The sequence below is a fragment of the Delphinus delphis genome, chromosome 20 (assembly GCF_949987515.2).
Source record: "Delphinus delphis chromosome 20, mDelDel1.2, whole genome shotgun sequence".
Taxonomy (NCBI): Eukaryota; Metazoa; Chordata; class Mammalia; order Artiodactyla; family Delphinidae; genus Delphinus; species Delphinus delphis.
This window is the reverse complement of record NC_082702.1, coordinates 4960703-4986289: the sequence shown is the minus strand read 5'-3', so window position 1 is coordinate 4986289 and position 25587 is coordinate 4960703. Positions and strand designations below refer to the sequence as shown.

At 39.4% G+C, this 25587-nt stretch overlaps 1 protein-coding gene across 1 annotated transcript; it reads left to right on the top strand.

Annotated features, from left to right (window-relative positions):
* LOC132415974 (zinc finger protein 665-like) lies at window positions 1-25587 on the top strand. The gene is made up of 5 exons (XM_059999186.2): window positions 1-64; window positions 4949-5075; window positions 9170-9342; window positions 18972-19098; window positions 23190-25587. Exons 1-5 carry the CDS (start codon window positions 50-52, stop codon window positions 25538-25540), a joined length of 2793 nt encoding a protein of 930 aa, XP_059855169.2. The 5' UTR covers window positions 1-49; the 3' UTR covers window positions 25541-25587.

The following is a 25587-nucleotide window of genomic DNA, read 5'->3' as shown; positions in this document are numbered from 1 at the left end:
TGAGGAAGAAGCCCGGAAGAGGAGGGAGAGGAAAGAAAAGGAGCCAGGAATGGCTGTTTCTCAGGTAAAGTCATATTTTCATTTGATTCTCAGTCTGTTCTTTCTGAAATGCCCTTCTTTGGACTCGCTAATCTTGTCTGACTCTGAAGTATCCTGGTTGACACTTGTACTTTCACAGTCACCAAGAGCCTTCCCGCAGTCCCTGTCAGCTCCACTTAGATTTCATTTCCCTATGACAGAGTGATCTGGACGAGGAGAGCCAATGGTTTCCACTGGGCGTAGTCCTGGGCAGGATTGGAGATGTGGTGTCAGAGCTGTTGGGCAGCAGTAATTGTTCTGGGGTCCCATGTGGATGCAGTGTCCGCTCTCTATAAACCAGGATAAAGAAGCTGCATGTAGGAGGGTGGGAGGGAGACACAAGAGGGAGGAGATATGGGGATATATGTATATGTATAGCTGATTCACTTTGTTATAAAGCAGAAACTAACACACCATTGTAAAGCAATTATACTCCAATAAAGATGTTATAAAAAAAAAAGCTGCACGTAGGAGTCAGGTCTTAAAATGCACAATACCTGGTAAAATCTGGATATCAGACCAATTAGGAGAAATTTGTTCTGGCTTTTTCTAAGGCAATTGAAACTAAATGTAGCTGACTTCAAAATCTTAATAATAGGGAATGGAAATGGTCAGTTCAGAGACAGACGTCAGTGGTAGAATGTGTTTTAGTCCATCATTGAATTTAAACTATGAAATCAACCTAAATCTCTGACAGTTGGAAATTCTTTATATCACTTTCACACCTCCATTCCTCAGAAATTGTCTTTTCACTCTTTGGATTGCATCCTTTGACACACAGTTTCTACCTTTGATGCAGGCAGTGTTCCAGCTTCATTCTTTTGTTAGTAGATATCTAGTTTCTTAGCACCATTTGTTATTGAGACTCTCCTTTCCCTGTTGTACAGTCTTGGCATCCATGTCAATACATTTTGCATATATACCAAGGAGTATTTCTGGTATTCTAATCTGCTGCATTGTTTTATGTATCTGCGTTTCTGACAGTACCACATCATCTTGATTACTTTGTAATTTTTTTTTTTTTTGGCGGTATGTGGGCCTCTCACTGTTGTGGCCTCTCCCGCTGCAGAGCACAGGCTCCGGACGCGCAGGCCCAGCGGCCATGGCTCACGGGCCCAGCTGCTCCGCAGCACGTGGGATCCTCCCAGACCGGGGCACGAACCCGTGTCCCCTGCATCGGCAGGTGGACTCCCAACCACTGCGCCACCAGGGAAGCCCTGTAATATGTTTTGAAATCTAAAAATGATGGCCTCCTTCTTCTTTTCCAAGAGTATTTGGGCTCTTGGGGTCCCTTGAGATTCCCTATGAATTTTAGCATTATTTTTTCTATGACTGCAAAAATTGCCATTGAAATTTTCATGGGGATTCTATTGCATTTATAGAACACTTTGGGTAATACTGTCATTTTAAGATTCATAAGTCTTCCAGTCCATGAGTACAGGGCGTCTTTTAATTTATTTGTATCTCCATGGATTTCTTTTAGCAACGTTTAGTAGTGTTCAGTGTACGAGTCCTTTACCTCCTTAGCTAAGTATTCTATCTCTTTTGATGCTATAGTAAATAGCATTGTTTTCTAATATTTTTTGATATTGTTCATTGTGTATAGAAATGCAACTGATTTTTCTGTGCTGATGTTTTTGTTTGTTTGTTATTTGTTTTTTCTGCCGTACGTGGGCCTCTCACCATTGTGGCCTCTCCCATTGCGGAGCACAGGCTCCAGACGCACAGGCTCAGCAGCGATGGCTCATGGGCCCAGCCGCTCGGCGGCATGTGGGATCCTCTCAGACCGGGGCACGAACCTGTGTCCCCTGTATCAGCAGGCGGACTCTCAGCCACTGCGCCACCAGGGAAGCCCTGTGCTGATGTTTTTTTTTTTTTTTTTTTTTTTTTTTTGCTGTACACGGGCCTCTCACTGTTGTGGCCTCTCCCGTTGTGGAGCACAGGCTCCGGACACGCAGGCTCAGCGGCCCTGGCTCACGGGCCTAGCCACTCTGCTGCATGTGGGATTTTCCCGGACCGGGGCATGAACCCGTGTCCCCTGCATCGGCAGGCGGACTCTCAACCACTGCGCCACCAGGGAAGCCCTGTGCTGATGTTTTTATGCTGCAACTTTTGTAAAGTTTTCTTTTGAAGTAGTCGTTTTTTTGTGGGATCTTTTTGTTTTGTATATATAAAACCTTGTCACCTGCAAAAAAACAATTTTAACTTTTTTCAATTTTCATATCTTTGATTTCTTTGTCTTGTCTAATGGCTCTAGCTAGGACGTTCAGTACTTTCTTGAACAGCAGTGTAGACATCTTTTCCGTTTTAAAAAATATTTTATTTTATTTTATTTTTTTGGCCATGCTGTGTGCCATACAGGATCTTAGTTCCCCTTCCAGAGATCGAACTCATGCCCCCTTTGGTGGAAGCAGGGAGTATTAACCACTGGACCGCCAGGGAGGTCCTGCTTTTCCCTCTTTTGTTGTAAGCATTTAACATTGTAGACCTTTTATTTTAGGCCATGCCATGCAGCACGTGGGATCTTAGTTCCCTGTCAAGGGATCGAACCCACACCCCCTACAATGGAAGCACAGTCTTAACCACCAAAGTGCCAGGGAAGTCCTTGACTTTTGTTTTAATACAGCTTTGACTGCATGTTATAAATTTTAGTATGTTGCGTTTTTATTCTCATTCAAATATTTTTTAAATTTCCTTGTGATTTCTTCTTTGACCCATTGCTTCTTTAAGAATGGGCTGTTTAATTTCCTCATTTGGGGGATTTTCCTGTTTTCCTTCTGCTCTTTATTTCTAGTATCTTTTCATTGTGGTTGGAGAAGATACTTTTTATGATCTCAACCTTCTTAAATTTGTTAAGATTTGTTTTGTGGCCTAAGATGTGGTCTTTCCTGGAAAATGTTTCATGTGTGCTCTAGAAGGATGTGTTTTCTGCTGTCATTGGGTGGAGTGTTCTGTACATGTCTCTTAGGTACAGTTGTCCTATATTGTTGTTTAAGGCCTCTGTTTCCTTATTGATCTTTTTGTTTCTATCTGTAGGTAGAACTAGGGTGTTGAAGTCTCATACTGATACTGTGCTGCTGTCTACTTCTCTCTTCATCTCTGTTAACGTTTACTTCATTTTGGGTGGAGCTCTAATGTTATATGTATTTATAATTTTTATATCTTCTTGGTGATTTGTACCTTATATCATTATATAACAGCCTTTGTTTCATGTCAGTTTTTGTCTTTATTTTGTATGGTATAATATAGTCACCTGTGCTCTCTTTAGGACGGATTATCTTTTTCCATCCTTTAACTTTTTGCCTGTCCATCTCCGCAGATTTGTGAACGTTAACTGTTCCAACTCTCTGACACATTTTCTGTTTTTCTCACTCTTGTTCTCTGTTTTTCCTGTTATTTCTTCTAGTTGCCTCTACGCAGGCACGTCGTACCGTGGCAAAAGGCAGGAGACCTAGTCAGCCCCCTTCACTCCAGGGTAGTTACAGAGAAACGCATCAAGTGTTTTCTTTTGATTATGGTGTATGGTGAAATGTTCTAGTTAACTGATTAATACCTTCATATGTCAATTTTAGTGGATAAAATTGTATTTATATTTTTGAATATAGGTATCTATTGAGATCAGAGTTAAAGTATCCTATGTTTTCATGTTAGTACCATTTACTATAGCTGATACGTTTTCATTGTCCCAAAGATGCTGAAATTCACTTGAATAAAATTGATGATGAAAAAAATGATGCAAAAATATGTCCAGAGACAGCTCTCATTTCAGTTAATTGTGTGTTTACATATTTATGCAAGAGTTTGTGAATGTTCAAGTGCATGGTTTGATAAAGGACATCATGATTTTATTACTGCATAAGATATCTTTTTCAGTTGAAATGATGTCTTAAATATATTCCATGGCCTTGAATTTTTTCTACACTCTCCTGTTAATGTTTTTTGTTTTCTCTTTCATTTTTTAAATGTTTTTTGACCACACTGCTCGGCTTGCAGGGTATTAGTTCCATGACCAGGGATTGAACTTGGGTGCTCGGTAATTAAAGTGCAGAGTCCTAACCACTGGACTGCCAAGGAATTCCCTTAATGGTTTAAATAGTAATAATATTACTAACATTTTATGTACATTTTTGTGTGTGCCCACATCTGTAGTGACCTTTCAAGGTTTCTCCAGGAATTCTCTGTCAGTGTACTTTCACTGGTCTTTCTGTTACTAAATTTTCTGCTTCTTTAGCTTCAATTCCAGAGCCCAGCCACCTTAGTTCATATGCTTGCTTTGTCATTTCTTAGCTTCTTAACCTCAGTTGCGTTGCTCAGACTGTCTCTGACAGTTTTCTCCTCTGTAAGATGGGAACAGATCTTACTGTAAAGAGCTGTTAGGTTGATGACAAGCTCACATGTATAAAGCCTTTAGAGTAGTTTTTTGCATATAGGAAGTATTCAACCACTGTTAGTCATTGCTGTTGTCGTCATCATCATAATTTAAGATTTTGACTTTTTTTAAAGCCACTGCGGACTTAAGACATCACTCATTCTATAGCTCATCTAGATATTGAGTATCACTCAGTATGTAGAACATAATATGTAATACTTCTGCATATATATAGACAATCCATTCTTGAATTTTATTTGTATGTATTTCATATATTTCCACAAAAATGAAAACTCCACATTAATTGGAAGATATCATAATCTCATGAAAAAGCATAAGAAATTAAAATTAGAGACTGATAATTTGCTCCAAATACCTTTACGTGGATTTGTCAGAAAACGTACTTCAACTGAATTCATCCTTACCCCTCTCTTCTTGTCATTTTGTGTGCAAATAAGAACTTTCCCCAGGACCCCCTGGTGAAATGTATTTTCATTTCAGGAACAGTTGACATTCAAGGATATTGACATAGAATTCTCTCAGGAGGAGTGGGAATGCCTGGAACCCGCTCAGCAAGCCTTGTACAGGGACGTGATGTTGGAGACCTACAGGAACCTGCTCTCCCTAGGTGAGGATAACTTCCCTCTAGAAGTAGGGATCTTCCCTTGGTATCTTTGCATTTCCTTTGTGTGCCTCATTTGAGCTGGTTTTCCTTGACTGATATGAAATCCCTGTTGACTCAGATGTGAAACGCTTCATGATATGGCATCAGGAGCATAAACCTACCTTTTCTTACGATGACCTGCGCACTTCATGATGCATCAGGGGTTGTTCCAGAGCCCATGTAGTTACGGCAAGCTTTTGATACACCCACTTTCCTGTTTTCTACCCATGGGCTTTTGATTATGGAGTTCTAGGAAAAGAACTATGTTTCTGCATATTATACTGTTCCCTGTGTATTCAGAAGGAGGCAAGTAGTGGATGAATTTTTGAAATACTTTTCTAGACCCATTGGTAATGTCCTCCATCCTCTGGTGAACAAAGGACTAAGTTTCCGGAAAATCCATAGCTGATCATGTTTCTTGTTCTTAACTGGAGGAATTTCTGTTTCTGAATATTTTACCCACTTTGTAGCAAGAGAAAGAGCCCTAGGCTGTAGATAGTGAGGTGAATGCCTTTGGGATTGTATCAAAGTTTGAATATAGGTCAGATCTCAGAAGGGCTGAGGGGAAGCCTCATTATTATAATAGTGTTTGAGAAACTCTGAACACTCCTGTTGGAGAGTTCTGTGAGAATACCAATGTTTGTTTATTATTATGAACTCTCAGAGGGAAGTTTTTCTTCTCCATAACTTATCACTCTTTCAACATGTAAAATGCATTCTTTCACCCTGCAGTGGTGCTGCAGCTCCTACAGAGACAAAGGCAAAGTCTTTATCATGATCTACAACGGTCCGTATCTGGCTCCCGTGAACTGGTTGTTGCTTGACTTTGAGGAGTGTGAGGCGGGCTGTTTTTCGTTTCTCTTTTAAATAGTACCACATTTTATTCGTGTCATTTATTGATGTCTGTGTGTTGTGTTGGCAGCAGGGGGAAAAACGGTCAGCTTTCTCATGCATTGAATATGACGGTAAAATTTCCTCAGTGTGCTCCTGCTGGCTAAGGGTGGCCTGTGGTGAAAGTTGAAAGCCAGTTCCCATTCCTGGAACATGCCCAGCATGGGCTAGGAGGCGCTTTGTGGAGGGAGGAATCCATCCCCTCCCTGGCACTCGTATCTTGCCTAGGGATGTTCAGCAGAAAAGGTTGCCAGTCCGGGCTGGCAGCGGCCCTGAGCAGAGAAGTGCCCACCAGGAGGGTCGAGACCAGGCCGTGAGTCTGGCAGGCTGGCGGTGAGTCCCTGCTGCCCAGTGATCCCAAAGCCTCCCGCTCAATTGAGTGCCAGTTGTCCGAAGCGAGCTGTTTTATTGGGGTTTCTGGCCCCCTCATCTCTCCCTCAGGGCATGATTTTATTGGAAGCTCAGTTCTCAGTCCATATAGATAAGAGCTGATGCCTCCAGACTCAATACCTGAACCTTTCCCAGTTCCATCCACATTTGATGTTTGTAGGATACGTAATCAGAAGATGGGAGACACTGGCTGCCCTCTTACTCCATCTGGCACCTCAGAACCTGCATGGAGCCGTCTCAGGCCCTGCCTGCTTATTGAGATCCCTCAGCCATTTCTTGTGTTCTGCTTTTGCCACAAACTGCAGGATGTGTGTAACAGCCAGTTTGAATGGATCGTATGTAACTTTTACTTAGGAAAACTGTAAAGATAATGAACAGAGAGATCCTTTTTTTAATCCCCAATCTTTCATGAGGTGATTATGTGACTATTTCAGGGTTTTACTTTGGCATCTGTGGGTAAAGCTCATGGTTCCATCTGAAGGTCCTATAGAATCTGACACACATATCTTGCATTTTTTCCACTCGTGTACTGTGCTACCTAGTTGGGAAACGTATACCCTTCCTGATTTTGTACTCCTCTAAGTTTGTATGATTGTGCCTCTATAACTCTTTTTTTTTTTTTTTTTTTTTTTTTTTGCGGTACGCGGGCCTCTCACTGCTGTGGCCTCTCCCGTTGTGGAGCACAGGCTCTGGATATGCAGGCTCAGCGGCCATGGCTCACGGGCCCAGCCGCTCCACGGCATGTGGGATCTTCCCGGACGGGGGCACGAACTCGTGTCCCCTGCATTGGCAGGCGGACTCTCAACCACTGCGCCACCAGGGAAGCCTATAACTCTGTTTTTGAAATACATAGTCCAAGGCTCTGAAATTTTTCTAGTTTGTTTGCTGTGATAATCCACCCTTAGTTAATGGACAACTTCTGGTGGACTCTCTATGGAGTGGGTTTACTGGGTAACAGAAAATTCTTACAGAGAATGCTTTTCCTCATATCTTGTAACGTTTTCCTGCTACACACAGATTCACCACTTCAGGCTATTTAGTGGAGAGTTCAGCATGTTCCAGGTTACCATCAGAGCGTGGCCGATTATAGTCTTTCCACATTCTTTTTTCTGCTTTTGTGGAGTGACACAAAGGCACGTCTCAAGGGCACTGTGACAGTGTTTCATATACGCTAATGACCATTCCCTTTCAGCCTCAGTTAAATGGCATAGGAATTTCTCCTAAGAAAAGTGTCCAAGTTCACATCCCCATATTTGTGCCACTGTTGAGTAAATTGTTGTTGATGCCATATTTTTCATTACCTGTGTGTGCACCATCGTTCATTCTACGTCTACACCTAATTTTGAAGCATCTTAATGAGAGAGCTTATGAGGTGGAGTGACACCTCCAATGATGAACCAGAAACCATTTCCAGGAGGGATGCCTGAACAACATATTTAGTTACACAGCTCACGTCTTCTTGCATCTCCTTTGAAGTTTTCTTTTTAAACTCTTGGAATTTTCTGTAATATTATGTAATTTATACTGCTTGTCTGGGTAGTCATGCTTAAGTGATGTTGTCTTAGTCTGTAGGTCTAGGTTCAAATCCTGTTTCTCTCACTACTTTCTGTGTCAGTTGGGATCATGTACAGAAAACTGTGAGTCTTCTGTCCTAATTTGAAAAATTGTGGTAAGTTTCTTCAAGCCATTTAAAGGAAATTATTGCTGTTAGATGCCTTAGAATAGTGCACGTTGTTAGTAAAGACTCAAAAGGTAATTTTGTATATCAAGATATATTAATAGTGCGTCATGTTTATTGACGTCCCTTTGCATTTTATATCGTATGCTTCTTTTGTTTGTTTGTTTTGCAGTTTGTCTCAACGACGTCGTTTCTGAGCGTAGTTAATAAATTTACCAGTTGCTCACTCTTTATTGTGTATATTGTGGAGCCAATGAGCTGGATGTTTAAGGGCACTTCATAGGTTGGGAATTGCTCCATTAATTGGTTGTAAATGTAAATAGAGAATATTCATAAATATCTAATTTTGATTTACGGATGATTGGCTTTTAGATGTTTTATGCTTTTTCATGGATACATAGTTTTATAGGAGGTACTGAGAAAAATATTTTGTTTTTTAAAAAGTTGTTTTATCAAATTCTTCATTTTCTCTATGCTATATTTGTTTCCCAATTCTATCTGCAACTCATTTAGATTATTCATCAATATGCTAGTTTTCTTTTTTTCCTTTTATTTTGGCCATGCTGCACAGCTTGTGGGATCTTAGTTCCCTGACCAGGGATTGAACCTGGGCCCTCTGTAGTGAAAGTGCGGCGTCCTAACCACAGGTCCGCCAGGGAATTCCTGCTAGTTTCTATTACTGACTGTTACAATATATTGTCTGCTATTTAGCAGTTATTTATGAATAATAGGTATGCAGAATATACGCATAGTGTGATGTTTTTTTCTCCTCAGCTATGAGACAGCAGTATGTTTACTGTTAATTGGTGTGTGCTTATACATCATGGTGGAAATATACTTTCTTTGATAGCTAACAGAAGTTATTCCTATGTGAGTACTTTTGGCATACGTTGTTTGAAAGTACAGTACCCTAAAATTAATCACTTTTTCTTTAGTGAAGAATCATTCCTTTTGTGTTCCTAAAAACTTGAAGATCTTTGTTGGAAAGTTAATAACTTTGGTATAAGTGTTAGTTTTGGTGTAATATCAGGTATTTAACATGAAGCGTTTATTTACGAATTAAAATGAATAGGCTACTTATGGTTCTTTTATCTTCTAGACATCTCTCCTACACACGTGATCAAGAAATTACAACTAAAAGTAAACACTGGTAGAGGAGAAGTATTACAAAAAGTGATGTTGGGAAGACATGAAAGGAATAAAGTGAAACGTTTTAACCTCAGGGGAATCCAGGAAAATATATCTGACTTTGAGCCTCAGCAGAGAGATGAGGTAAGAAATTACAAAGGAACTCCTATGTCCCATAATGAAAATCCTACTGATAAGAGAGATGGACTTGGTAGGAGTGTTGCAGGAATTAAGCCTATTGAAAATAGGCTTGCATCAAGCTTTCGGGATGAATTGCATATATTTAAAAGTGAACAAAAAATTGGTGAATTTAATCAAGCTGACAAGAATATCAACAGTAGTGCCTCATTTTCACCACCTCAGACAGTTACTCCTGTTGTCCAGACAAGCATTTCTGATACAAATGGGAACGATTTTGTGCATCCTTCAGTACTGACACAAGACCAGAGGGCACACAGGGAACAACCTTACAAATGTAATGAGTCTGGCAAAACCTTTCATCAGGTCTCAAACCGCACTCAACATCAGATCATCCATACAGAAGAAAAATTACATAATTGTGATGTATGTGGCAAAGTTTTTAGTCAAAATTCAGACCTTGCAGTTCATCAGAGAACTCATACTGGAGAGAAATCTTACAAACATAACGTGTGTGGCAAAACCCTTGATCATGGCTCACACATCACTGGACATCAGGTAATACATACAGAAGAGAAGTTTTATAAATGTGACATATGTGAAAAAGTCTTTAGTCAAAAATCATACCTTGCCGTTCATCAGAGAATTCATACTGCAGAGAAACCTTACAAATGTAATGTGTGTGATAAAGTGTTTAATCACAACTCGAATCGTAGAAGACATCAGTTAATCCATACAGGAGCAAAACCATATAAATGTGATGTATGTGGCAGAGTCTTTAATCGAAATTCAATCCTTGCACTTCATCAGAGAATTCATACTGGAGAGAAACCTTACAAATGTAATGAGTGTGGGAAGGTCTTTAGTCGAAAAGGAACCCTTGCAAGTCATCAGAGAATTCATACTGGAGAGAAACCTTACAAATGTAATGAGTGTGGTAGAACCTTTTATCACAGCTCAATCCTCGCTCGACATCAGATAATCCATAAAGGAGTGAGAATATATAAATGTGATGTATGTGGCAAAGTTTATAGTCGAAATTCAAATCTTGCAGTTCATCAGAGAACTCATACTGGAGAGAAGCCTTACAAATGTAATGAGTGTGGCCAGGTCTTTAGTCAGAAAGCAGCACTTGTATGTCATCAGGCAGTTCATACTGGAGAGGATCCTTACAAATGTAATGTGTGTGGCAAAATCTTTCATCATAGCTCAAACCTCAGGAAACATCAGGTAATTCATAAAGCAGGAAAATTATATAAATGTGATGTGTGTGGCAGAGCCTTTAGTGTACGTTCATACCTTGCAAAACATCACAGAATTCATTCTGGAGAGAAACGTTACAAATGTAATGACTGTGGTAAGGTCTTTGGTAAAAAAGCAGTCCTTGCAGTTCATCAGAGAATTCATACTGGAGAGGAACCTTACAAATGTGATGAGTGTGGCAAAGTCTTTAGTAAAAAATCATCCCTTGCTAGCCATCAGGTAATTCATACTGGAGAGAAATGTTACAAATGTAATGAGTGTGGCAAAACCTTTCATCAGAGCTCAACCCTCACTCGACATCAGATAATCCATACAGGAGAGAAATTATATAAGTGTGATGTATGTGGCAAAGTTTATAGTCGAAATTCAGACCTTGCAATTCATCAGAGAGATCATATTGGAGAGAAACCTTACATATGTAATGAGTGTGGCAAGACCTTTAATTACAGATCGAAACTCAGTAGACATCAGTTAATCCACACAGAAGAGAAATTATATAAGTGTGATGTATGTGGCAGAGTCTTTAGTCAAAATTCATATCTTGCAAGACATCAGAGGATTCATACTGGAGAGAAACCTTACAAATGTAATGAGTGTGGCAAAAGCTTTAATGATAAGTCAGCCCTCAGGCGACATCAGGTGATCCATACAGGAGCAAAACCTTATAAATGTGATTTTTGTGGCAAAGGCTTCTGTCGTAATTCACACCTTGCAGGTCATAAGAGAATTCATACTCGAGAGAGACCTTATAAATGTAATGTCTGTGGCAAGGTCTTTACTCAAAATTCACACCTCAGGATTCATCACAGGATTCATACTGGAGAGAAACCTTACAAATGTAATGAGTGTGGCAAGGTATTTAGTCAAAATCCAACCCTTGCAAAGCATCGGAGAATACATACTGGAAAAAAAACCTTATAAATGTAATTAGTGTGGTAAGGTCTTTATTCAGAATTCACTGCTTGCATCTCATTGTAGAATACATGCTGTAGAGAAACCTTTCAAAAATATTGAGTGCTGAAAAGGCTTTACTCAGATTTCAACCCTCACTACACATTAGGTAATAAATACAGAGGGGAAACCATGTTAATGTGATATAGGTGGGAAGGACTTCCTTGAAAATTGACACTTTAAGTTCATGGGAGATTCATAGTGGTAGAAATCATGCACATGTCTTCAGTGTGGCAAAGCCTTACCTATGATTGGATAATCCATGCTAGACAGAAACCATAGAAATGTAATGAATGTCTCAAAGTCTTTAGTCAGAATTCATACCTTAATATCCACCGAAGAATTTATACTGGAGAGAAACCTTTCAGATATAATGTGTGGCATATCCTTCAGTTTACTTTCAGTCCTACCTTACCATCAGGTAATCCATACTGGTGAGAGACTTTAAGTGAGGGTTTTAGCAGGTGTGCACATGTTACGCTTCCTTGGAAAAATCACGCTGGAAAGAATCAGATAAACGTATTTAGTATGACCAGGCCTTTGGAGAAGAAATTCATTCACCAAAGAATTCATTCTGGAGACTACCTCACAAATGCCATGAATGGGAAAAACCTTTACTCAGGGCTCACGTCTCACCAATCATCAGATAATCTATACTGGACAGGACATTCCAGATGTAATGAATGTGTCAAAGCTTTTGTGTTGTGCCTTAAACTGAGTGTTCACCAAATACTTCATACTTGAACATTCAGTGAGTATTGCAAGGTTTCAGATTATTGCTCATTCATCACTAGATATCAAAATACTTATCCTGGAAGGAAACCACACAAATGTAATGTGTGTGGCAAGAAATGTAAAGGTTTTCATCAAGTATCAACACCTTTGGTGTAATGATATGGAAAGTTTTTGAGCCCTTCTGACAACAGACTGTATCAGAGAATCCATACTAGAAACAAATGTCTTTAGTTCTTTGAGAGTAATCTGAGATATTGCATACAAGAGAATAATTACAAGTCACATATGGTAAAACGTATGACATGATGTGTATGACAGGAAGAAGGACGTGTGTGGAAATGGCCTGTTATCTTCAGTGTATAAATATTTGTCTTTTCTTGAAAAGTCTATGTTGCTCTTAATGCCTTTCAACCCGAAGTTTGAAGTGTGTTCATTTTATGCCTTAACTACAGGACTTTCAGAATGGTCTCTGGGAAAGAGTCAATAAGATGAGGGGGCTGACTTCATTAACTGTAGTTCATCCACATCCATGTCCCCTGGTAAAAGTGGGACCCTTTATTATCAAATTCAGTAGCGTGTGAATTAGCATTAGTTGGGGGGTGGCAGTGAGTAGTGTAAAACTGGGACATGACTAATCATGCTTACTATGTTCAGGCCCTTCTGTAGATAGGCCATTACAGGTTACAGCACAGAATGGTCTACCAACTGGCCGTGAACAGAGCAGAAGGGACATTAAGGAACTGGGCTTTTCCCGGGAGGAGAGTGACAGGTTCCTAGGGGCTGATTATGTGGTAGAAACAGTACAAAGGAAAAGCTGATCACTTTTTGCAGTGAATGGGAATAGCTGTTGTATATATGTGTGTTTAATGAAAAATTAGTTTTTTTCTTGGAACTTGAAAGAGAGCAGTTAGTGTGAGAAAAACAGTATGTGCATGTGTATGATTTACATTTGACTGTTGCCATTACATTTTGCTTTGGTTTAATTCTGAATCAATTAAAATAGGTGTTCTTTAATTAATAAAATCAATCGTTTTTCATAACCCTGGATGAATCATGTTTCTTCCACCAACACAGTTTTATTCCACCTTAATACTTTATAACAGAAGCTAGCATTGCATCATTAGGCTCTCAGGGTTGAAAGAATCTGTAAAAATTTCTTTCCCTGATGGAATCAAACAACATACAATTTATGGATTATATATTCATAATTTGTATCTGATTTATTCTCTGCAAACTCTGCTCCAGAATATTTATGCGGCTATAGTGAAAATACCGTAGGAGTGCATTTCAGACTCTGCCTTCTATTAAAGAACAAAAATTGAACGGAGTAAATTTAAAGAACTAACTGGCTTTCATGAGTGATTTGTGAATCAGTGTGCATCCCATCTAGTATCAATAAATAAAGAGGGGCTCAAAGCAGCTGTACAAAATGCAAATCATTTGTAAATAGAAACCAGGCAGGATAAGAAAGATATTTCCAAAAGAAAAAAGTTTTTTTGGCAAGGTTACCTTTTGCTGGGGGAGGGATTGCAAAGGTCTTTTCCTGTAGGTTACATCTGTAGTGTTGTTCAGGAAATTCCAGAGTGATTGATTTAAGGTCACATTCCTGGAAGGGGTGAAACTGCAAGTAAGTCTTGGTTTGCTGTCCTGGGGGCAGGCGACTCCACATTGGGGCTGTGCTTTTTGAACATTCCTTAAAACCTGCTCCACATCCATGAGTATGCATTACGTGAACGTAGTGCTTCATATTCTTTATTGTGTCCAAGGTAAACCGAAGGCATGCACCTTGATTTACATGACGGGAAAATAACAAATATAGTACGCGTATGCAAAATATTAGAAAACTTAAAAATCATAAATCTCTCTTTTGTGCTTGAATCACTCAGTGAAATAATTTGAAAATATTGATGTTCATGCGTTTTCTCTTAAAAATGAACAATGTACAAGGGGAATATTTTTGTTTGATAGATAAACTTGAAATTTCATACATTCACTCCCCAAATATTTTTTGTTGTTGCTAATTGTAATTGTAGCCATTCAGTGGAAAAAGGTGGGACCCCACTAAAGGTCATTTAGATTGATATTAACGTTGAAGTGTTATGAGAATGTGTGTTACATTATTCAGGTTTCTAGGGGGACAGGGGAGACTTCTGAGTTGTTCAAAAAATGATTTGAGACAACAGGGAATGGTCACTGGCTTGGTTTGTTAACGTGATCACTATTTGAGGCTTGTTGGAGGATATGCATATGGTTTGAACTACCAGTTTGCATCGCAGGGGGGATCCATCAGGCTTCCTCATCAGCTTGCCCAGAGAAGCAGAATAGGAAGAGGTTGTGAGACTTAGAAGGTGTCAGTAATCAAGCATCAAAAACTGGAGTCAGACGCTTTAATAAAACACTGAATGTTTACTCCTGAAACTCCTGATTTCTTGGTTAGGATACACCATAGTTTTCTTTTCCTTTTTTAAAAAAAAGTATTTATTTGGCTGCGTTGGTCTTAGTTGCGGAGCGCGGGTTCTTCGTTGCTGCATGCGGGCTCCAGAGCCCGCAGGCTTATTTGCCATACGGCATGTGGGATATTAGTTACCCAACCAGGGATCGAACTCACATCCCCTGCATTGGAAGACGGATTCTTAACCACTGGACCACCAGGAAAGTTCACCATACTTTTCTTCATGCTAATAATTCATTACAGTTTTCCCCCTGCAGCAGACATACGTTCCGTTGTTCAGTAGGGTTGTTGAAAAAGTTTGTAAAATACTATTTAAATAAATTGCCCAAGATATTTGTACCCTCGTTTAATAAAAGTTAATGCGTGGAACTGTTGTTTAGATAATCTAAGCAATTTACCAGAAGAGCAATTATCCAAAGGCTATTAAAATTTTGATTATAATCATTGTATTAAGCAATAGGTTACATGGTTTCTTTTCTTTTGATTTTTTTGTTTGTTTTTGTTTTGGTTTTTTGGCAGCACCGCATGGCTTGTGGGATCTTAGTTCCCCAACCAGGGAAAGAACCCAGGCGGTGGCAGTGCAAGCACTAGTCCTAACCACGGGACTGCCAGGGAATACCCTACATGGTTTATTTTCTACTGTAATACATATATGTTTTAAATACCCCTTTTCTTCTGCATTATTTTTAAGGGTGAATAACAAAGATCACAAGATTCCAGCTATAGTTTTTGACAAGGAGACAATCTCCGTTGCCCGATATCTAGAAGCCATTCTCAGTGATTGGTATTCACATTCAGAGTCAGTGAATTCTGCAGAGAAAATAAGATTTGTGCTACTCATACCATGACAACTGACACTAGATATCCTCCAGTTAGAATTTGATCCTGACCAAAAATAAAATGTTTTCCTTGGATAAGTGATCTTAGTTTTGATTTGTATTATCTTTTCTCTCACAGTTCCAAGTAAGAGTCACTGTTATTAAGGCTTTATGCCCAAAAACGTACTGAATTTTCATGTCTGAAAAAAGCACTGACGTTTACTTTCATTTCACAAATGAAGGATTTTAGGGCAAAGACAGATTTAGACCCATTCAGTTCCATCCCAGCAAGTGACTGAATCAGGAATTGAATCCATGTTGTCCAGCTTTAAAAACAAATCTTTTAATCAAGTTGCTACACTAACAAGGCTAATTATGTCTATCCTTCAATTATTCAACATCTGTATTTAATTTTGCATCTGTTGCCTTTTTTTTTTTTTTTTTTTTGCGGTATGCAGGCCTCTCACTGTTGTGGCCTCTCCCGTCGCAGAGCACAGGCTCCGGATGCACAGGCTCAGCGGCCATGGCTCACGGGCCCAGCTGCTCCGCGGCATGTGGGATCCTCCCGGACTGGGACACGAACCCGTGTCCCCTGCATCGGCAGGTGGACTCTCAACCACTGCGCCACCAGGGAAGCCCTGTGCTGATGTTTTTATGCTGCAACTTTTGTAAAGTTTTCTTTTGAAGTAGTCGTTTTTTTGTGGGATCTTTTTGTTTTGTATATATAAAACCTTGTCACCTGCAAAAAAACAATTTTAACTTTTTTCAATTTTCATATCTTTGATTTGTCTTGTCTAATGGCTCTAGCTAGGACGTTCAGTACTTTCTTGAACAGCAGTGTAGACATCTTTTCCGTTTTAAAAAATATTTTATTTTATTGTATTTTTTTGGCCATGCTGTGTGCCATACAGGATCTTAGTTCCCCTTCCAGAGATCAAACTCATGCCCCCTGCGGCGGAAGCAGGGAGTATTAACCACTGGACCGCCAGGGAGGTCGTGCTTTTCTCTCTTTTGTTGTAAGCATTTAACATTGTAGACCTTTTTTTTAGGCCGTGCCATGCAGCACGTGGGATCTTAGTTCCCTGTCAAGGGATCGAACCCACACCCCCTACAATGGAAGCACAATCTTAACCACCAGAGTGCCAGGGAGTCCTTGACTTTTGTTTTAATACAGCTTTGACTGCATGTTATAAATTTTAGTATGTTGCGTTTTTATTCTCATTCAAATATTTTTAAAATTTCCTTGTGATTTCTTCTTTGACCCATTGCTTCTTTAAGAATGGGCTGTTTAATTTCCTCATTTGGGGGATTTTCCTGTTTTCCTTCTGCTCTTTATTTCTAGTATCTTTTCATTGTGGTTGGAGAAGATACTTTTTATGATCTCAACCTTCTTAAATTTGTTAAGATTTGTTTTGTGGCCTAAGATGTGGTCTTTCCTGGAAAATGTTTCATGTGTGCTCTAGAAGGATGTGTTTTCTGCTGTCATTGGGTGGAGTGTTCTGTACATGTCTCTTAGGTACAGTTGTCCTATATTGTTGTTTAAGGCCTCTGTTTCCTTATTGATCTTTTTGTTTCTATCTGTAGGTAGAACTAGGGTGTTGAAGTCTCATACTGATATTGTGCTGCTGTCTACTTCTCTCTTCATCTCTATTAACGTTTACTTCATTTTGGGGGGAGCTCTAACGTTATATGTGTTTATAATTTTTATATCTTCTTGGTGATTTGTACCATATATCATTATATAACAGCCTTTGTTTCATGTCAGTTTTTGTCTTTATTTTGTATGGTATAATATAGTCACCTGTGCTCTCTTTAGGACGGATTATCTTTTTCCATCCTTTAACTTTTTGCCTGTCCATCTCCGCAGATTTGTGAACGTTAACTGTTCCAACTCTCTGACACATTTTCTGTTTTTCTCACTCTTGTTCTCTGTTTTTCCTGTTATTTCTTCTAGTTGCCTCTACGCAGGCACGTCGTACCGTGGCAAAAGGCAGGAGACCTAGTCAGCCCCCTTCACTCCAGGGTAGTTACAGAGAAACGCATCAAGTGTTTTCTTTTGATTATGGTGTATGGTGAAATGTTCTAGTTAACTGATTAATACCTTCATAGGTCAATTTTAGTGGATAAAATTGTATTTATATTTTTGAATATAGGTATCTATTGAGATCAGAGTTAAAGTATCCTATGTTTTCATGTTAGTACCATTTACTATAGCTGATACGTTTTCATTGTCCCAAAGATGCTGAAATTCACTTGAATAAAATTGATGATGAAAAAAATGATGCAAAAATATGTCCAGAGACAGCTCTCATTTCAGTTAATTGTGTGTTTACATATTTATGCAAGAGTTTGTGAATGTTCAAGTGCATGGTTTGATAAAGGACATCATGATTTTATTACTGCGTAAGATATCTTTTTCAGTTGAAATGATGTCTTAAATATATTCCATGGCCTTGAATTTTTTCTACACTCTCCTGTTAATGTTTTTTGTTTTCTCTTTCATTTTTTAAATGTTTTTTGGCCACACTGCTCGGCTTGCAGGGTATTAGTTCCATGACCAGGGATTGAACTTGGGTGCTCGGTAATTAAAGTGCAGAGTCCTAACCACTGGACTGCCAAGGAATTCCCTTAATGGTTTAAATAGTAATAATATTACTAACATTTTATGTACATTTTTGTGTGTGCCCACATCTGTAGTGACCTTTCAAGGTTTCTCCAGGAATTCTCTGTCAGTGTACTTTCACTGGTCTTTCTGTTACTAAATTTTCTGCTTCTTTAGCTTCAATTCCAGAGCCCAGCCACCTTAGTTCATATGCTTGCTCTGTCATTTCTTAGCTTCTTAACCTCAGTTGCGTTGCTCAGACTGTCTCTGACAGTTTTCTCCTCTGTAAGATGGGAACAGATCTTACTGTAAAGAGCTGTTAGGTTGATGACAAGCTCACATGTATAAAGCCTTTAGAGTAGTTTTTTGCATATAGGAAGTATTCAACCACTGTTAGTCATTGCTGTTGTCATCATCATCATAATTTAAGATTTTGACTTTTTTTAAAGCCACTGTGGACTTAAGACATCACTCATTCTATAGCTCATCTAGATATTGAGTATCACTCAGTATGTAGAACATAATATGTAATACTTCTGCATATATAGACAATCCATTCTTGAATTTTATTTGTATATATTTCATATATTTCCACAAAAATGAAAACTCCACATTAATTGGAAGATATCATAATCTCATGAAAAAGCATAAGAAATTAAAATTAGAGACTGATCATTTGCTCCAAATACCTTTACGTGGATTTGTCAGAAAACGTACTTCAACTGAATTCATCCTTACCCCTCTCTTCTTGTCATTTTGTGTGCAAATAAGAACTCTCCCCAGGACCCCCTGGTGAAATGTATTTTCATTTCAGGAACAGTTGACATTCAAGGATATTGACATAGAATTCTCTCAGGAGGAGTGGGAATGCCTGGAACCCGCTCAGCAAGCCTTGTACAGGGACGTGATGTTGGAGACCTACAGGAACCTGCTCTCCCTAGGTGAGGATAACTTCCCTCTAGAAGTAGGGATCTTCCCTTGGTATCTTTGCATTTCCTTTGTGTGCCTCATTTGAGCTGGTTTTCCTTGACTGATATGAAATCCCTGTTGACTCAGATGTGAAACGCTTCATGATATGGCATCAGGAGCATAAACCTACCTTTTCTTACGATGACCTGCGCACTTCATGATGCATCAGGGGTTGTTCCAGAGCCCACGTAGTTACGGCAAGCTTTTGATACACCCACTTTCCTGTTTTCTACCCATGGGCTTTTGATTATGGAGTTCTAGGAAAAGAACTATGTTTCTGCATATTATACTGTTCCCTGTGTATTCAGAAGGAGGCAAGTAGTGGATGAATTTTTGAAATACTTTTCTAGACCCATTGGTAAAGTCCTCCATCCTCTGGTGAACAAAGAACTAAGTTTCCGGAAAATCCATAGCTGATCATGTTTCTTGTTCTTAACTGGAGGAATTTCTGTTTCTGAATATTTTACCCACTTTGTAGCAAGAGAAAGAGCCCTAGGCTGTAGATAGTGAGGTGAGTGCCTTTGGGATTGTATCAAAGTTTGAATATAGGTCAGATCTCAGAAGGGCTGAGGGGAAGCCTCATTATTATAATAGTGTTTGAGAAACTCTGAACACTCCTGTTGGAGAGTTCTGTGAGAATACCAATGTTTGTTTATTATTATGAACTCTCAGAGGGAAGTTTTTCTTCTCCATAACTTATCACTCTTTCAACATGTAAAATGCATTCTTTCACCCTGCAGTGGTGCTGCAGCTCCTACAGAGACAAAGGCAAAGTCTTTATCATGATCTACAACGCTCCGTATCTGGCTCCCGTGAACTGGTTGTTGCTTGACTTTGAGGAGTGTGAGGCGGGCTGTTTTTCGTTTCTCTTTTAAATAGTACCACATTTTATTCGTGTCATTTATTGATGTCTCTGTGTTGTGTTGGCAGCAGGGGGAAAAACGGTCAGCTTTCTCATGCATTGAATATGACGGTAAAATTTCCTCAGTGTGCTCCTGCTGGCTAAGGGTGGCCTGTGGTGAAAGTTGAAAGCCAGTTCCCATTCCTGGAACATGCCCAGCATGGGCTAGGAGGCGCTTTGTGGAGGGAGGAATCCATCCCCTCCCTGGCACTCGTACCTTGCCTAGGGATGTTCAGCAGAAAAGGTTGCCAGTCCGGGCTGGCAGCGGCCCTGAGCAGAGAAATGCCCACCAGGAGGGTCGAGACCAGGCCGTGAGTCTGGCAGGCTGGCGGTGAGTCCCTGCTGCCCAGTGATCCCAAAGCCTCCCGCTCAATTGAGTGCCAGTTGTCCGAAGCGAGCTGTTTTATTGGGGTTTCTGGCCCCCTCATCTCTCCCTCAGGGCATGATTTTATTGGAAGCTCAGTTCTCAGTCCATATAGATAAGAGCTGATGCCTCCAGACTCAATACCTGAACCTTTCCCAGTTCCATCCACATTTGATGTTTGTAGGATACGTAATCAGAAGATGGGAGACACTGGCTGCCCTCTTACTCCATCTGGCACCTCAGAACCTGCATGGAGCCGTCTCAGGCCCTGCCTGCTTATTGAGATCCCTCAGCCATTTCTTGTGTTCTGCTTTTGCCACAAACTGCAGGATGTGTGTAACAGCCAGTTTGAATGGATCGTATGTAACGTTTACTTAGGAAAACTGTAAAGATAATGGACAGAGAGATCCTTTTTTTAATCCCCAATCTTTCATGAGGTGACTATGTGAATATTTCAGGGCTTTACTTTGGCATCTGTGGGTAAAGCTCATGGTTCCATCTGAAGGTCCTATAGAATCTGACACACATATCTTGCATTTTTTCCACTCGTGTACTGTGCTACCTAGTTGGGAAACGTATACCCTTCCTGATTTTGTACTCCTCTAAGTTTGTATGATTGTGCCTCTATAACTCTTTTTTTTTTTTTTTTTTTTGCTGTACGCGGGCCTCTCACTGTTGTGGCCTCTCCCGTTGTGGAGCACAGGCTCTGGACACGCAGGCTCAGCGGCCATGGCTCACGGGCCCAGCCGCTCCACGGCATGTGGGATCTTCCCGGACGGGGGCACGAACTCGTGTCCCCTGCATTGGCAGGCGGACTCTCAACCACTGCGCCACCAGGGAAGCCTATAACTCTGTTTTTGAAATACATAGTCCAAGGCTCTGAAATTTTTCTAGTTTGTTTGCTGTGATAATCCACCCTTAGTTAATGGACAACTTCTGGTGGACTCTCTATGGAGTGGGTTTACTGGGTAACAGAAAATTCTTACAGAGAATGCTTTTCCTCATATCTTGTAACATTTTCCTGCTACACACAGATTCACCACTTCAGGCTATTTAGTGGAGAGTTCAGCATGTTCCAGGTTACCATCAGAGCCTGGCCGATTAGTCTTTCCACATTCTTTTTTCTGCTTTTGTGGAGTGACACAAAGGCACGTCTCAAGGGCACTGTGACAGTGTTTCATATACGCTAATGACCATTCCCTTTCAGCCTCAGTTAAATGGCATAGGAATTTCTCCTAAGAAAAGTGTCCAAGTTCACATCCCCATATTTGTGCCACTGTTGAGTAAACTGTTGTTGATGCCATATTTTTCATTACCTGTGTGTGCACCATCGTTCATTCTACGTCTACACCTAATTTTGAAGCATCTTAATGAGAGAGCTTATGAGGTGGAGTGACACCTCCACTGATGAACCAGAAACCATTTCCAGGAGGGATGCCGGAACAACATTTTTAGTTACACAGCTCACGTCTTCTTGCATCTCCTTTGAAGTTTTCTTTTTAAACTCTTGGAATTTTCTGTAATATTATGTAATTTATACTGCTTGTCTGGGTAGTCATGCTTAAGTGATGTTGTCTTAGTCTGTAGGTCTAGGTTCAAATCCTGTTTCTCTCACTACTTTCTGTGTCAGTTGGGATCATGTACAGAAAACTGTGAGTCTTCTGTCCTAATTTGAAAAATTGTGGTAAGTTTCTTCAAGCCATTTAAAGGAAATTATTGCTGTTAGATGCCTTAGAATAGTGCACGTTTTTAGTAAAGACTCAAAAGGTAATTTTATATATCAAGATATATTAATAGTGTGTCATGTTTATTGACGTCCCTTTGCATTTTATATCGTATGCTTCTTTTGTTTGTTTGTTTTGCAATATGTCTCAACGACGTCGTTTCTGAGCGTAGTTAATAAATTTACCAGTTGCTCACTCTTTATTGTGTATATTGTGGAGCCAATGAGCTGGATGTTTAAGGGCACTTCATAGGTTGGGAATTGCTCCATTAATTGGTGGTAAATGTAAATGGAGAATATTTTATTCATAAATATCTAATTTTGATTTACGGATGATTGGCTTTTAGATGTTTTATGCTTTTTCATGGATACATAGTTTTATAGGAGGTACTGAGAAAAATATTTTGTTTTTTAAAAAGTTGTTTTATCAAATTCTTCATTTTCTCTATGCTATATTTGTTTCCCAATTCTATCTGCAACTCATTTAGATTATTCATCAATATGCTAGTTTTCTTTTTTTCCTTTTATTTTGGCCATGCTGCACAGCTTGTGGGATCTTAGTTCCCTGACCAGGGATTGAACCTGGGCCCTCTGTAGTGAAAGTGCGGCGTCCTAACCACAGGTCCGCCACGGAATTCCTGCTAGTTTTCTATTACTGACTGTTACAATATATTGTCTGCTATTTAGCAGTTATTTATGAATAATAGGTATGCAGAATATACGCATAGTGTGATGTTTTTTTCTCCTCAGCTATGAGACAGCAGTATGTTTACTGTTAATTGGTGTGTGCTTATACATCATGGTGGAAATATACTTTCTTTGATAGCTAACAGAAGTTATTCCTATGTGAGTATTTTTGGCATACGTTGTTTGAAAGTACAGTACCCTAAAATTAATCACTTTTTCTTTAGTGAAGAATCATTCCTTTTGTGTTCCTAAAAACTTGAAGATCTTTGTTGGAAAGTTAATAACTTTGGTATAAGTGTTAGTTTTGGTGTAATGTCAGGTATTTAACATGAAGCGTTTATTTACGAATTAAAATGAATAGGCTACTTATGGTTCTTTTATCTTCTAGACATCTCTGCTACACACGTGATCAAGAAATTACAACTAAAAGTAAACACTGGTAGAGGAGAAGTATTACAAAAAGTGATGTTGGGAAGACATGAAAGGAATAAAGTGAAACGTTTTAACCTCAGGGGAATCCAGGAAAATATATCTGACTTTGAGCCTCAGCAGAGAGATGAGGTAAGAAATTACGAAGGAACTCCTATGTCCCATAATGAAAATCCTACTGATAAGAGAGATGGACTTGGTAGGAGTGTTGCAGGAATTAAGCCTATTGAAAATAGGCTTGCATCAAGCTTTCGGGATGAATTGCATATATTTAAAAGTGAACAAAAAATTGGTGAATTTAATCAAGCTGACAAGAATATCAACAGTAGTGCCTCATTTTCACCACCTCAGACAGTTACTCCTGTTGTCCAGACAAGCATTTCTGATACAAATGGGAACGATTTTGTGCATCCTTCAGTACTGACACAAGACCAGAGGGCACACAGGGAACAACCTTACAAATGTAATGAGTCTGGCAAAACCTTTCATCAGGTCTCAAACCGCACTCGACATCAGATCATCCATACAGAAGAAAAATTACATAATTGTGATGTATGTGGCAAAGTTTTTAGTCAAAATTCAGACCTTGCAGTTCATCAGAGAACTCATACTGGAGAGAAATCTTACAAACATAACGTGTGTGGCAAAACCCTTGATCATGGCTCACACATCACTGGACATCAGGTAATCCATACAGAAGAGAAGTTTTATAAATGTGACATGTGTGAAAAAGTCTTTAGTCAAAAATCATACCTTGCCGTTCATCAGAGAATTCATACTGCAGAGAAACCTTACAAATGTAATGTGTGTGATAAAGTGTTTAATCACAACTCGAATCGTAGAAGACATCAGTTAATCCATACAGGAGCAAAACCATATAAATGTGATGTATGTGGCAGAGTCTTTAATCGAAATTCAATCCTTGCACTTCATCAGAGAATTCATACTGGAGAGAAACCTTACAAATGTAACGAGTGTGGGAAGGTCTTTAGTCGAAAAGGAACCCTTGCAAGTCATCAGAGAATTCATACTGGAGAGAAACCTTACAAATGTAATGAGTGTGGTAGAACCTTTTATCACAGCTCAATCCTCGCTCGACATCAGATAATCCATAAAGGAGTGAGAATATATAAATGTGATGTATGTGGCAAAGTTTATAGTCGAAATTCAAATCTTGCAGTTCATCAGAGAACTCATACTGGAGAGAAGCCTTACAGATGTAATGAGTGTGGCCAGGTCTTTAGTCAGAAAGCAGCACTTGCATGTCATCAGGCAGTTCATACTGGAGAGGATCCTTACAAATGTAATGTGTGTGGCAAAATCTTTCATCATAGCTCAAACCTCAGGAAACATCAGGTAATTCATAAAGGAGGAAAATTATATAAATGTGATGTGTGTGGCAGAGCCTTTAGTGTACGTTCATACCTTGCAAAACATCATAGAATTCATTCTGGAGAGAAACGTTACAAATGTAATGACTGTGGTAAGGTCTTTGGTAAAAAAGCAATCCTTGCAGTTCATCAGAGAATTCATACTGGAGAGGAACCTTACAAATGTGATGAGTGTGGCAAAGTCTTTAGTAAAAAATCATCCCTTGCTAGCCATCAGGTAATTCATACTGGAGAGAAATGTTACAAATGTAATGAGTGTGGCAAAACCTTTCATCAGAGCTCAACGCTTACTCGACATCAGATAATCCATACAGGAGAGAAATTATATAAGTGTGATGTATGTGGCAAAGTTTATAGTCGAAATTCAGACCTTGCAATTCATCAGAGAGATCATATTGGAGAGAAACCTTACATATGTAATGAGTGTGGCAAGACCTTTAATTACAGATCGAAACTCAGTAGACATCAGTTAATCCACACAGAAGAGAAATTATATAAGTGTGATGTATGTGGCAGAGTCTTTAGTCAAAATTCATATCTTGCAAGACATCAGAGGATTCATACTGGAGAGAAACCTTACAAATGTAATGAGTGTGGCAAAAGCTTTAATGATAAGTCAGCCCTCAGGCGACATCAGGTGATCCATACAGGAGCAAAACCTTATAAATGTGATTTTTGTGGCAAAGGCTTCTGTCGTAATTCACACCTTGCAGGTCATAAGAGAATTCATACTCGAGAGAGACCTTATAAATGTAATGTCTGTGGCAAGGTCTTTACTCAAAATTCACACCTCAGGATTCATCACAGGATTCATACTGGAGAGAAACCTTACAAATGTAATGAGTGTGGCAAGGCATTTAGTCAAAATCCAACCCTTGCAAAGCATCGGAGAATACATACTGGAAAAAAAACCTTATAAATGTAATTAGTGTGGTAAGGTCTTTATTCAGAATTCACTGCTTGCAT